Source organism: Haliaeetus albicilla, chromosome 25, assembly GCF_947461875.1.
Source record: "Haliaeetus albicilla chromosome 25, bHalAlb1.1, whole genome shotgun sequence".
Classification (NCBI taxonomy): Eukaryota; Metazoa; Chordata; class Aves; order Accipitriformes; family Accipitridae; genus Haliaeetus; species Haliaeetus albicilla.
The window spans coordinates 17,260,305-17,273,136 of NC_091507.1; the positions used below are offsets into that span (position 1 = coordinate 17,260,305).

At 43.6% G+C, this 12,832-nt stretch overlaps 4 protein-coding genes across 6 annotated transcripts in view; 3 read left to right on the plus strand and 1 right to left on the minus strand.

The window, feature by feature from the left end:
* Window positions 1–3,044, plus strand: part of NPAS2 (neuronal PAS domain protein 2) — a 108,148-nt gene extending 105,104 nt beyond the window's left edge. For both annotated transcript variants that reach the window (XM_069770092.1, XM_069770091.1), the window contains exons 20-21: window positions 179–365; window positions 1,556–3,044. In XM_069770092.1, the coding sequence (XP_069626193.1) occupies window positions 179–365; window positions 1,556–1,735 (367 nt within the window). In that variant the 3' untranslated portion in view covers window positions 1,736–3,044. The remainder of the gene's footprint in view (window positions 1–178; window positions 366–1,555) is intronic.
* Window positions 3,045–5,395: 2,351 nt separating this feature from the next.
* Window positions 5,396–11,009, plus strand: RPL31 (ribosomal protein L31). Its single transcript, XM_069770119.1, has 5 exons — window positions 5,396–5,500; window positions 6,241–6,357; window positions 8,025–8,150; window positions 10,288–10,400; window positions 10,938–11,009. Exons 2-5 carry the CDS (start codon window positions 6,251–6,253, stop codon window positions 10,967–10,969), a joined length of 378 nt encoding a protein of 125 aa, XP_069626220.1. The 5' UTR covers window positions 5,396–5,500; window positions 6,241–6,250; the 3' UTR covers window positions 10,970–11,009.
* Window positions 11,010–11,309: 300 nt separating this feature from the next.
* MAP4K4 (mitogen-activated protein kinase kinase kinase kinase 4) overlaps window positions 11,310–12,832 on the plus strand; it is a 383,820-nt gene continuing 382,297 nt past the window's right edge. The window contains exon 1 of the mRNA XM_069770099.1: window positions 11,310–11,316. The gene's annotated coding sequence lies outside the window, so the exon portion shown is untranslated. The remainder of the gene's footprint in view (window positions 11,317–12,832) is intronic.
* The window catches only part of TBC1D8 (TBC1 domain family member 8), a 50,116-nt gene continuing 48,846 nt past the window's right edge, over window positions 11,563–12,832 (minus strand). For both annotated transcript variants that reach the window (XM_069770111.1, XM_069770110.1), the window contains exon 20: window positions 11,563–12,530. In XM_069770111.1, coding sequence (XP_069626212.1) covers window positions 12,072–12,530 — 459 coding nt within the window. In that variant the 3' untranslated portion in view covers window positions 11,563–12,071. The remainder of the gene's footprint in view (window positions 12,531–12,832) is intronic.

Consider the following 12,832-nt stretch of genomic DNA (forward strand, 5'->3'; position numbering starts at 1 on the left):
ACAGAATAAGAGAAAAGAGTGCTGCCAACAGTGCCATTGTTCATATTATCAGGTCCCGTGCACTGGAATACTTTATTAGGAATTATTTATGAAGACTAGGGACTTCCATCCCTATCCTAAGAGAAGACCTTTGCTTCCAACAGTTTGTTCTTGATTGTTTTGCTTCTTTCTTCCACAGGTATTCTCAAACCCAACAAATGTTTCAAAGTTTGGAAGTGCAAACTTCCAGCAGCAGCTCTCCAATCGTACTGATGGGACAAGCAGTGTTAAACCAAGGGTTCGCCACTACACCTCCTTCCCAGCCATCCTCTCTGCCACCTATGCAACTCCAGCACCAACAGCATCAGCAACAACGCTACCTGCAGGTAGGGTAGGACAAAGAGGACGATGTATAAAATCTGCATGCAGAGTAATAAGGCAAATGTGCTGTGCAAACGGGGCCCCAGGTTTCAGTGGGAGCCCGATCATGGCAGAAGTGGCCATTTTAGAGATACTGAAATGTGCAAGACACTGATACAGTGCTGTGTACCCTTCCAGTATAGCAAGGGAGCAGTGAGAACAGTCAGAATATTTAAAAGGAAATTGCTAATTCTGTACTGGAAACATAATCAGATTATCCTGGTTATATTTAAAGTGTATTTCTAGAGGGAGAAAATTGCTGCCTTAGGATTTATTCTGTACCTTTTATTCAGTATAAAATTTGCTTAGTTTACAAGTCAAAAGATGATTTTTAATTACCAGCATTGACATAAAATGAGATCTGGATCAGATATCTGGATCCCTTCAGTAAATTAACATATTTTCTCAACTCCACAAGGCAAAGAAGATAAACTGGAGCACATTGCCTGAAAGAACCAGGTGATTTGAAGATGTAAAAATCCTTATTTTTTGACCTAATTCAACACATACTAAAGTAAAGGGGAAGGGGGTAGATGAGGTGTCTCTATATTAACACAAAAGGAGCTGAACTGAGTCTATAAAACCTGATCATACATCCACTGGCATCACTGAAACAGCATCATCAACCTCAAATGATTAAACTCTTGTTATTGAAATGAAATCCTTATCATAGCTGAGAATTAATGAAAAACTATGGCAGATACCATTCCAAGTAAAAGCATCTGCAAAATTCACACCGACTTCACCACTGCAAGGTCACACCCTACTGTAAACTCACAAAAAGGAAGGGCTAGAAGGGACAGCATGTGGTACACCAGGATCCCCTGTTTCATTTCTGTTTCATTTCTATCATCCATCCCTGTCATTTCTGACACGTTGACCCACCCTGTTCCGAAACAGGCTTTCCAGGATAACCTGCAAATCCTGGGCAGTGCATTCCTATTAGAAAACCTTTCTCAGTGTCTAACTGTAACGTTCTTTGTTGCAATTTATGTCCATTTCTTCTAGCATTAGGTAAGCTAACCCCATGCCAAATAGCCCCAGAAATAAAAGCCAGCAAACTAGTAGTATTTTTTAAGCACACTGTACATTGAGGACTAAGAGCTTTAACATGTGAAAGACTCGAACACCACGATGAATTTTATTTTATCTGTAGGTGCAAACACCAAGTTCTTTGCACAATGAGCAACCTGATTCTTTGCTCCTGCCATCTTACTCACCACAGCAAGGAAATATGGGGTATCATCAGACACAGCAGCAGCAGCAGCAGCAACTAACATCAAGAAGAAGCAATAGCTTATCAGAATCATCAAATTTACCACAGCCACTGCGATAGAGTCCCACCAGCACAATCGATGCACGATTAGCTTTAACCAATGGGCACATGGGGCAGAAGAGAATGACTTTCTACTTACTGTTTTGGCTTTTGCACAAGCATTTCTTTCAAAGCTCTATGACAGAAGTATGCCGCAGAGTGCAGACTGCCACGGACAGTGCATTTACGGCATGCTGGATTCAGTCTGCGCTGTCTCGTGAGTACAGTACGTACTGACAGAGCAAAATAAAAAGGAACACTATCCTGTGCAGCCTCCATCACCAATGGGTGTGCAGGAGGAGGCGTTCAATCTTGGCGTGTCACTCTGAAAGCTAGCTGGCAATTCCAAAAGACTGTCGACAGACTCATGAGGTACTTGGCCTTCACTGTTTCAGTTCTTCTTTTGTGTATGAAAAGCACTGCATCAAAGGTCTATTGAGGAGAGAACAAGAGATTATTTTTATTATGATTATTGTTATTATTTTGCACAACTGCACAGAGGACAAAACCTAGGCACTTTCTGTAAAGAGAAGTTTGTTTCCTTATTCTTGTGGCCAAATTAGCACATCCAATGGAGGAGAAAGCCCAGTCATTGGTGAAGATGGTCTACAGCTCATAACCCTTGATTTAGAATCTGAAAAGTATTATGCAGCTTACCCTAACTGTTCTTCATTACTAAAAACCAAACCAACGAAAAACCACAACCCACACTGGACTGTTTTCTGAATTGTGATTGCAAAGGAGAACTCGAATTGTAAGCACAATCATGCAACTCTCCAATAGTACAACATGGATCCTTCTTCAACCTAAACTCACCCACTGCAAGTCTCTGAGAAATATGCACTGTGTTTTGGCCCACTGACTCGGGATGCTGCAGACTATTACATATCTCTTTCATTATAACATTTAGGATTGAATTTTCCTTTGGGGGGAAAAAAAGAAATGCACTTTTCGCTTTTTTTGTATGTTTTCTGTTGATATGTTTCTAAGAAAGATTTTATGTAATTATTAAATAAAAAGTAGTGTATTGTACAGCTGTTGTAATATGACCTATTTCTATATAAAATAAAATTATATGGAATTATGTGGAAATTATTTTGTATATGAAATATCAACTCATTTCACAAGTATAAAGATTGTGCTTGTGCTTTTTTGTGAGTGGATATTTTGTAATAAACTAATGAATTAGAAATGTTTTTGTGACGGGAACTACTGTTTCATGCTATATACAACTCAAACTATTATTTTTTTCCATTTAATGATGGAGTTGTCTTTATTTGTAGAATAAAATAAAATAGCCAAAAGGCTTTATTGCAGGACTTGCACACATTTTCCTGTGGCTGTTCAAATATGTGATTCACTTTAGATTTTTAATATTAGCCGTAGCCTTGCACGGTGTTTTGCACCCAGTTAGGAAAAACACGTATTATCCTATGGGATCTGTGGCATGGCATAGACAACGAGAATGGTAGCTCAGGAAGTTGTATTAGCTGCTAGCCCAGACAGCTCATTTTAAGCTCCTTTAAAACTTTAAAGACCTCAGGCAGCTCTGTACTTCCAAGCAAATGGTTTTAGATTAGGACAAAACAGATGGTTTAAAGAATGGTTTGACCCAGCATATACCAGGGCTTTGACCCAGCATATACCAGGCCTTTGACCCACGCCCAGCTTCAGTGTTTTAAGACATTGCTGTCCTGAGTTTTCTGATACATCTCTGCTGGAAATGCTACCATGCCCACACTGTAGACAGTCTGGTTTCCACTTTGGCATCCTTGTGCAGACTCTTTTTCATGTTAAATTCAAACTGACGACAGGATGGAGCAGCCAAGGTACAGGTCTGCTCTCCCTCTGCTGACTCTGCTGCAGGAGCAGCAACTTCCAACACTGAACAAGGTGGATAACTGAGCAGAGTAACGTTTTCATTCACCGTGGCAAGACTGAAAGGGGACATCCCTCAGGGCAGCTTGCAGCCACCTGAGCCAGCGTTAGCTTCAAGAGAGTGTAGACTGTGTTGCCCTTCCTGCCCTTCAGTACCAAGGATCACATCACCAGGGCCCACGTGTTCAGCTCTGGTTTCTATGCCATAGAGGAACAATGGAGATAATTGGACTGGGAGCTGGAAATGGTAAAAGTAAACTTTCCAAGAAATGAAAAAGGTTCATTTGCCCTGAGTTTTGAAAAAGCTAAGAATCTCCTGAAGGAAACCCACTGGCAAAATGACCCTGCTGTTTCCACAGCAAGACAGGCTGGTAACACTGATCGGTACACATGTATTTCAGTTCATACAATCCCTTTGTTTTACTTCATTGAAGGAAGATGAGGGAATCAAGTATCTGGTCTCTAAAAAGTGTTTGGAGATCAGATCTGGTCTCTCGGAAAGTGTTTTTAACTACTAACTTTAGGTACCAGCCTGAGTTAGCCTGCTCATCTCTTTAAATTGTTGTATTCAGTGAAGCAAGAGTGACCCCACCAGATGAAGATTAAAAAGCTAAACCCTAAGGTGCTTTCACTTAATGTCTGAAGAAACCCTTCTCTTTCCATTAACTGTAGACAAACCTAAGCAAAGGCCAGTTGGCTAAGTTAAGAGGCCAGCTTCATAAATTCCACCCAATCCTGTAAGGGGCTTATTTTGGGAAAGGGGAGGAGAAATCTGTAGGCCAAAATGTTCATGCAGGAGAGACATAATGAAGGAACATGAGCACCTCAGAGGAAATACCTGCAGAAGCAGCACTTGATGAATCTCAACTACTACGATGGAAATCACAGGAAGAGAAATTCCTTTTAAGAATTTGTTTTACTCTCAGGGATAGTTGTAATACACCCACATCTGTCCTGATTGCCAGTGGGTATGTCCAAACCAAGCTCAGCCTCGGAGCAAACACTTCTCTCTGTAAAGCCAGCAGCACTGTAAGCTGTTAACAGGGAGAAGCTGCAAATAGGGTGGGGTTGCCTTCTAATGAGCCGGCTTATTATTTTGTTCAAAGGATACAGGGCACTTGCAAGAACAGCTTTACATCAATATGGTGCGTCTCATTTCTTCCCTGTACGCACATTCTGGTTTTAGATTATTGCACGCACGCAGCGCAACGCCAGTCCTCTTCATAAAGCTGGGCCGTTGTTCCAGTTCGTTACAACCGAGACCTGGCTCGCTCCAACACAAATCACTCAGCGTGGGTCATTTTTCCAGGCAGGTGGGCCAGACAGGGTGGTTACCCCAGCCTCCGGCCCCGCGCTGCCATACCGCCCTTCTGTCTCAGCAGCAGGAGCCGCAGGCCTGAAGAGGGCAATCCGCCCGCTACACCCACGACCACCCCGGGCCGAGGTCCCCGTACAACGCACCACCTACAACGTTCCCAGACAGGGGCCAAGCAGGCGGGCAGCTACCTGAGGGGCCGCCATGTCCCTGGCTCCGTCGGCGAACCCTGCCTCAGGGGGCTTCGGCTGGGGGCTGCGCCAGCAGCAACTCTCGGCTCGGGAGAGCCGGGGACGGCTCCCCCCCGGGGTCAGCGGATCCCCCCCCGGGGTCAGCGGACCCCCCCGGGGTGTGTGTGTGGGAGCGGGGGGGGTGTGTGGAAGCAGCCGCGGGTTCCCGCCCGCTCGCTCCCCGCTGACAGACGCCGAGCCCTCAGGCGCATGCGCGTCCGCTCGCCGGCCTGAGCCCCGCCCTCCAGCCCCGGCGCGCGCCTCTCCGGTTGGCGCCGGCGCAGTCGCCCGCCCCGCATCCCGGAAGGGCTCCTCGTTCCCACAGTCCCTTGCGCGCTCCTTTCCGGCCTGTACCCGGGCAGGGTGAGTGGCCATTGCTGGGGGTTGGCCTGCCGAATCCGCTTCCATCTGCCTTGCAGACCCCGCGGCGGGAGGGGTTCCTTGGTCTGGGTCGGCGCGGGGGGCGGTCCGGTGCGGGAGGCACCGGGTGGTACCTCTCGGCGGGTCCGCGTTCGGCGGGGCTGGGGCCCATCTCCCTGCCCCCCCCCCCCCCCCCCCGCCCCGGGCCTGCGCCGAGCTGGGCAGGGCGCAGGCCCGGGGAGGCCTGCGGGGCACTTGTGGGGGAGTTACGGCCCCGGCTGGGCCTTGGCGAGGGAGGGGGGAAGCCGTAGGCCGCCGTCAGTCCCTGGAAGGAGCCTCTGTGGCAGCGTCGTCTCCTTTCCGGGACGGGCTGAGCTGCCCTTCTGGGTCGCCTTGGAGAAGGAAGGGGTCCGGACACACAGAAGCAGGACGGGGTGGTCTTAGGGGCCCTTGGGGCTGGCCAGGAGCCCGGTCTTCATGGGGAGTAGTCGAGGAGTCTCAGACATGTTTCACGTTTCTCTCGGGGAGATGAGAGTAATTAATGCATGTGTGATGCGGAAAAGTTGCCGTGTCAAATCCGCAACTGGTGCAACCCCGGGGGTGGATTAAGCTTAAGTTTAAAGTTTCTCACTGGGGGAATTGTGTGGCTTGTAGGGAGCTGGGGACGATGGGAGGGAAGGTGACCGGGGAAAAGTCTGAGGGAAGCTGGGTCTACGTTTGATGCGTGCATGGATGCCTTTCAGCGTTGCTCAGATGGCTCCTGCAAAGAAAGGTGGCGAGAAGAAGAAGGGACGCTCTGCCATCAATGAGGTGGTAACTAGGGAATATACCATCAACATTCACAAGCGGATCCATGGCGTGTAAGTTCTTCTTTTAATCAGTGAAATTGGCCTTTCGTAAAGTGGCGTTTGGAGGTGGGTTCACTCGGTTTTAAACGGCAGAGAACGACAGTCCTTACCGGCACCGATGCTCATGTGTGATGTTTTAGTCCCTTGTGCTACAGTTGTGTCCCGAGGAAGCAGCTCTGTACCTCTGCAGACCTACACTTAGCATGTGGCTTTTGGGAACAAGCATGTTTCTTTTTTTGTGAGTGTTCCTGGACTTAATTTGGAGTTAGATCTATTTACCTCTGTGCACCCGTCGTCATTCTTTCCTAAGCAAAGTTTAAAGCTTTGCCCACTGTAGTAAGTCTTAGAAATTAAGTATTGTTGTAATCAAATGATTGGCTCCATGCTTATCACTAAATTGTGTGAGGCGTAAATTGGGGTGTGATTTGCGTTAAACAGTATTTGTTGTGTGTAGATGAGGGTAACTTTTTACCTGACAAAATGTTGAACCTTATACAATTGTGTAGTAGTAAAATGCTTGAGAGGACTTGTTGAGAAAATACATCTCCCTTTGATTTGCTTTGATACGCCTACAGTCATGCGGAAGAAAACTATATCCGAATCAAAACAATCGGTGGTGAAATTGCTGAAGTTAACTTAGAATAGGAGAGAAAAGAGACAGTGGTCTATGGCAAAACCATGGGTGAGGATGGGAGGCAGTGGTGCCTTTAAATGGCAATAAGATGTTCTGGCCTTGCCTGTTGATTGTTTATGGCAATTCAGTCTATTTTTAATGTTGATGATCCTGCTATCCACTTCTTCTTTTTGGGTTATCCTCTTTTGTTTTTTGGCGTGAAGTACTATGGGTGAAATACTTTTTGTTTAACACTTGTCTCACTTGTAATCACTTGCCCGCTCCTGATTTCTAGCACTAAATATCAACAGCAGCATGCAAGTAATACTAAATATAACCCACTGTGGGACCTCTGACACTACTTGACGCTAGTTGCATGTCACAGTGTGGGTATAATATATATGGCAAAACACTCACAGTGCAGCAGCTGTAAATGTAATTTACAGCTGTAAATGTAAATTGTAGTGTAAATGCCCAGTCATGCAGATTCTGTCCATAATAGACATGAGACAAGCTATACTTGTAAAAAAAAAACCAGTTCTGATGGTGATTTTGGTGCAGTCCTGCTAATGTGAAGAAAGTAATGATCAAATACTCTTTAGCAGAAACTGTTATTCATAATAGCATCAGTTTTGTTCTTCTGCCATTTATTTTGATACTGATAACAATTCTGTCAAGTTTGTGTTACTCTTGTTGCACTGCTTTTCTCATAGGCCTTTGGTCCAGAGTATCTGTGAAATCTCTGATCTCTTCCATAATATTGTGATAAGTTTTAATGTCGACATGTTTAAGTAAGACTTAAGATCCGGGAGATCTTGCAGGTGCAAAATTTTACTGAAATTATTCTGTGCAAGTATATGTGGTTTCTATTAGGCATAGACATTAAGGTTAACAGCTACCTATGAGAGTAAAAGTGTAGTCATACTATGATGCAGGTGTTGAACTGCAGTTGAACACAATTCTTTGGATTGTATGTTTAGAGAATGTCAGTGGTCAAATGCTGCAACAAGTATCCAATGCTGACAGTTTCCTGAAGTTAAAGAAATGGCTCTTGTGTTTGTCCTAGGGGCTTCAAAAAACGAGCACCGCGTGCTCTCAAGGAAATCCGTAAATTTGCGATGAAAGAAATGGGTACTCCTGATGTTCGCATTGACACCAGATTGAACAAAGCAGTCTGGGCTAAAGGAATAAGGTAGGTTTCTACAACTTTCCTTTTTGGGTGAGGAAGAACCTTGTAACTGTGTATGTGGAGGTACAGGATTTGGAGGGGCAGAAAAATTTGTATACTTCTTGCAGTATTTGCATTTTCATTGCAAATGCTTCCTTTCTTATAATGTGCATGCCAAGCTAATCTTTCTGTTGCCTCTGCTCAGGTCAGCTCCCTCAGCGCATTTGTAGCAAAGCTTCGGTAAACTCTGGAATTGAAGGAACTTCCTCCTACCTCTAATAAGAGTAAAGCAAAGGAAAGAAGGAATGCGAGTTTGGGGGCAGAAGGTGGGGGGAGAGAATGGATTGGAGTATTGTAATACTGCAGCACCCCAGTCCCTATTGCAGCAGACAGTTTTTAGAAACATGGCTTTTTAGTGATACCTACAGTCCCAGGCTAGGTACCTGGGATTTGTGTAGTCTGAAGAGGACTAGGTTTCAAAGCATGCTGAATTGATAAATGCTACACAAGGAAATAATGAGCTGCGTTTTAAATAGGGCCATTAATCTTGTCTTGAAGGTACAAATGATAAGTAATTTGGGGCCCAAAAAATTACAAATTCAGTTAAATCACTGATACAGAGGCAGCTGATTCGGTTTGACATGTGAAGACAGTCCAAAAGGACTCCTGTGAGGAGTGGGACTTCTAAAACCATAATAAAAGGTTAGCTGGTAGGGATTAATACTGCGAGTGATGCACTGCATACACATAAACCCTTGTTTTAAACCATGTCTTCTAGGAATTGGATTCCTAAGTCTAGCCTATGACATATTTACAATCCTTTACCTGGAGTTGTGTGCTTAGGCCAACCCTTCCTTCAAAAACAGAGTGGGAAGATAGGACTAAGTTACTGGGTCTTCTGGGCAGGGGTTCTCTTTCCTTCCTGTTGAGCTGTTCCAGTTCATATGCAATGATGAAGTAGCAATTGAGCCAGGTGACAGCATAACTTCAGGGCTTAGTAGTGAGGCTACTAACCAAGACTTCCTTACATTAACTGGTAGAAGTGAGGTCTGTGGAACAAGGAGTCATCACATCTGTCTTTCCAGCGTGAGTTTAACTGCATTTTTCACTAGTTAGAATAGATAATGTACGCAAAGTAAAATACCTTCCTCTGGAAGGATGAGGAGAGGCTAAAATCACCATGTCAGCTAGTATGATAGTCAATGATCTAAGTAGTGAAAAATGCTTTTGGCTTGTTTCAAGAAGAGAGTAAATCAAAGCAAGTTCCTGTGTCTTAATTACTGCATCCATCTGATTTAGCAATTATGCTCTTGAGAACATACAGCAAGGAGGAAGTTTCTTCACATATTCTATGGAGCAAAGTACTCTGAACAGGAGTTTCCCAAAATCCTGGGTTCATTGGAGGTGGGAGGTTACTTGAAAAATGGTGGGACAAATAACTTTGTGCCTTCCCTCAGCAGCATATTTTGGACAGTATTAGGGGAGGATGTGACTTGCCTATTTACAAACCAAATCATCTAAGTGATTTATTTGTGGTTCCATGGGCTTTGTGAGGAAGAAATGTTAATCTGTTGTATGCCCATTAATAAGATCTTGGTTCGGGTGTAATGCTTACTAGAATTTCCACATGACTTCTGGCATACAGATTGGGCAGTACTCTGACTCAGCAGGGGCCTCGGGCTTTCAGAACAGATTGTTGGGGTTTTTTTCCTCACTATTTTCTATTCTAGTAAGAAATGCTTGTTAGTAACAGCTGCTTGCTGATCATATTCACGCTGTGCTTCATGATCATCTTCATAGTGTATTTCCTGGATCAGTAGTGGACTGATGATGCACTTCTGACTTCATACTCCCACTGGATTATGGATTCATCTTATTCAAGGCTCAGTAAAACCTTACCTGCTCACTTTAACAAAACTAAAACCCAAAACAATAAGCTCCTCTTAAGGCAAACAGTACAATTGCTGAGGTACAGGATTTTGCTTTGCTTAGGATGCTGAGATAGAAACAGAATTGACTCATCATGTCTTTGCACAAATGGGCAAAGCTTGAGAATTTGAGGGGGGGTAGTAATCATGGAGGAAATAACTTTTCTTTTCTATGAAATTAGCAGGTTTCAATGCATATTTTACTGAAAATTAATCTGTCACCTTCATTATAGGAATGTTCCTTACCGTATCCGTGTGCGTTTGTCCAGAAAGCGCAATGAGGATGAAGATTCACCAAACAAGCTATACACACTGGTTACCTATGTACCAGTCACAACTTTTAAAGGTAAGGTTCCATGCCATCTCTCTTCCTCCATGCCGTGTTTTTCTGAACAAGTAGCAAAGTGGGACAGGTCCTCCTGCAATGCAAAATTCCAATTAAGGTGCCAAACTGCTGGTTTAAACTAGCTCTGCTGTAGAGAACAGGGCTGCTAGCTTGCCTGATCAGCATTAAAAAGTAAATACAGAATTTGGTGAAATAATCATGTAAATTTTGAGACAAAAAAACCCACTGGCCATAGATGTAGGGTAGTTTTGAGGTTTGTTTTCCCATATGAAGCACATCCTCTGCTGTCAAAAGCTCAAGCAGCTTGAGCCTTTTGTGCTTGTCAGTTGAGAAGTATCTTATTTGCAGAATTGATTTAACAAACACGAAGCTTTTGTTTTAACATTTGGTGAAATACTTGCATATATAGTTTGCTCTTCCAGATGTAGATCAGCAAATTAGCTTTGAAACTGTAGGTGCACTTTCTTGTGAAGACTTGCATATACATAAAGGGAATTGTCCTAGTAATAGGTGGTGATACAATTTCTTGTTTTGCAGGTCTACAGACAGTCAATGTGGATGAAAATTAAACTGATTTTCATTACAATAAAAGGATAAAAAGAAAGTTTATTCCTAAGTTGTTTTTTTTTATTGTCCAGTCTCTTCAAGCTCTCATCCATGAAGCATTGAGTTGAACAGGTGACAGCATCTTAAAGTATCTTGCTTTCTTTGGGCTTGTACATAATGATGTAATTTTCTTAAAGATAGTATAGACTGCTGTTACATATGAATGGAATAAGGAGGAGATGCAAATGTTCCTACGTGGGTGGCAAAGTCCTAGTGTTTTTGTTTTGTTCCTATGGGAGTACAGAGCCACTACACAAGTGTTTTAAGTTAAGGCCAAGTTTGTTAAAAACAAAACAAAAAAACCCCCAAAACTGTTAGATCACTACTTCGTATATGTAATCTCTTGTGGATAAAGTAAACTCCCTGTATTTGGTCCCTCACTGGTCTCCTTGGCAGAATCAGTAGGCTTCTCCCAAGCAGGTCTGTGTCCTACGCTGAAACATGGGGTTCTGACCAGTGAATTAATTGCGAGCGTGTTAGCTCAGGGAATTTGTTTAATGAAGTAGGGACTAAAGGCACTTACTTTCCATAAATCAATAAATACTGTCAGTCCGAGTCTAGTACAAAAAGGGTTTATTGAAAAGTGCATGTTTTCACAGACCAACATCAGAAGCACAGTCCATGTACACTTAACATTTCAGCAAGACATACAAATTGGAATACAATCAAATATATTAAAATAGTTTCAATTACCAGCATTGAAACAGTTTTCAGTATTAGTGCAAAAAAGGCAACCCAAACAAACTGCGGACAGTAGCTGAGAAGTGTTTTCCCCTGTTTAAAAAAAAAAGGACAACTGGAGCCAGCCTCTGCTTTCCCAATGCAGAAGAGGGCTTCAGCGTCTTCACACTGTAGACAGATGTTTCCTTTTACATTCAAAACAAGAACACAATTAATAAATCAATGGCACAAAACAAACCTACACACGCTTTAGCTTTTAAAGCTCTTAAAGTGAAAACCACAGACCAACAAATTGTTTATCAAAAGTCCACTGTGAACTGAAAGCCTTTTACAGTATGTGCTTTGGCATCATTTCAGTGCATTTCATTTTTGACAGGTTTGCTACTACTGTGCGTTTAGTTTTGTCTGTTCACCCCGTGACTGGCAGCTCATTCCATTTGTTTTGAGGCTGTACTGATTTAGCTTTGCATTCTCAAGTTTTGGCTTCAGTTCTAAGGGTTTTTCAAAGAAGTTAACTAACGACTGTTCAGTCAAGAGGGATGCTAAAATATGTTCAAAAGAGACAGTCCAGTCCCCTTCAGTCACAGGTGAAGGTCGAGAGTCTTTGTGAGGGGTCTTCACAGTGTCAGTAAAAACAGCATCCTGGTCCGAAGCAGAGGCCTCGGGCTGCAAGTCCTCAGTGAACTCGTCTGATCCGCTCCCCAGGCTGATGCTTCTTTGTCCTACTTCTCCAATCTGAAGTAACAGTGTGGTCACAGTGGCAATGGCTTGATACAAATCATTCTCCTCTGGATCTTCATGAAACATGCTATACAAGGTTTTGCAGAACTGAATGAACTCCCTCTGTAAAGGATGAAAAACCAAAATCAAACTACTGAACAGCCACGCTACGGATAACTAGGAGTTGGGCAAGGGCACAGTACTGCAAAGGAAGGCAGAATGCTGTGTACATTCGTATGCTCATTTATAACTTCTGCCTGATTTTAAAAAAATGCTAGTAAAGGGATTTTAGCGCCCACTGATGCTAGGAAACCTTGGTGCTGCAAATCAAAAAGGGAACAGAGCAGAAAAGTATTTTGCTGCCTTGATAAAGGAGATCAGGACCTCCCAGATGACCAAAGGGGAAGTGAGATACCAGGCAAGGG

What these genes read in the sequence shown, in the direction of transcription:
- RPL31 (XM_069770119.1), top strand. Translation starts at nt 6,251, where the DNA reads ATGGCTCCTGCAAAGAAAGGTGGCGAGAAGAAGAAGGGACGCTCTGCC. An exon ending in CACAAGCGGATCCATGGCGT is followed by an intron (nt 6,358 to 8,024) that starts GTAAGTTCTTCT and finishes TGTTTGTCCTAG; the next exon opens with GGGCTTCAAAAAACGAGCAC. An exon ending in ACCAGTCACAACTTTTAAAG is followed by an intron (nt 10,401 to 10,937) that starts GTAAGGTTCCAT and finishes CTTGTTTTGCAG; the next exon opens with GTCTACAGACAGTCAATGTG.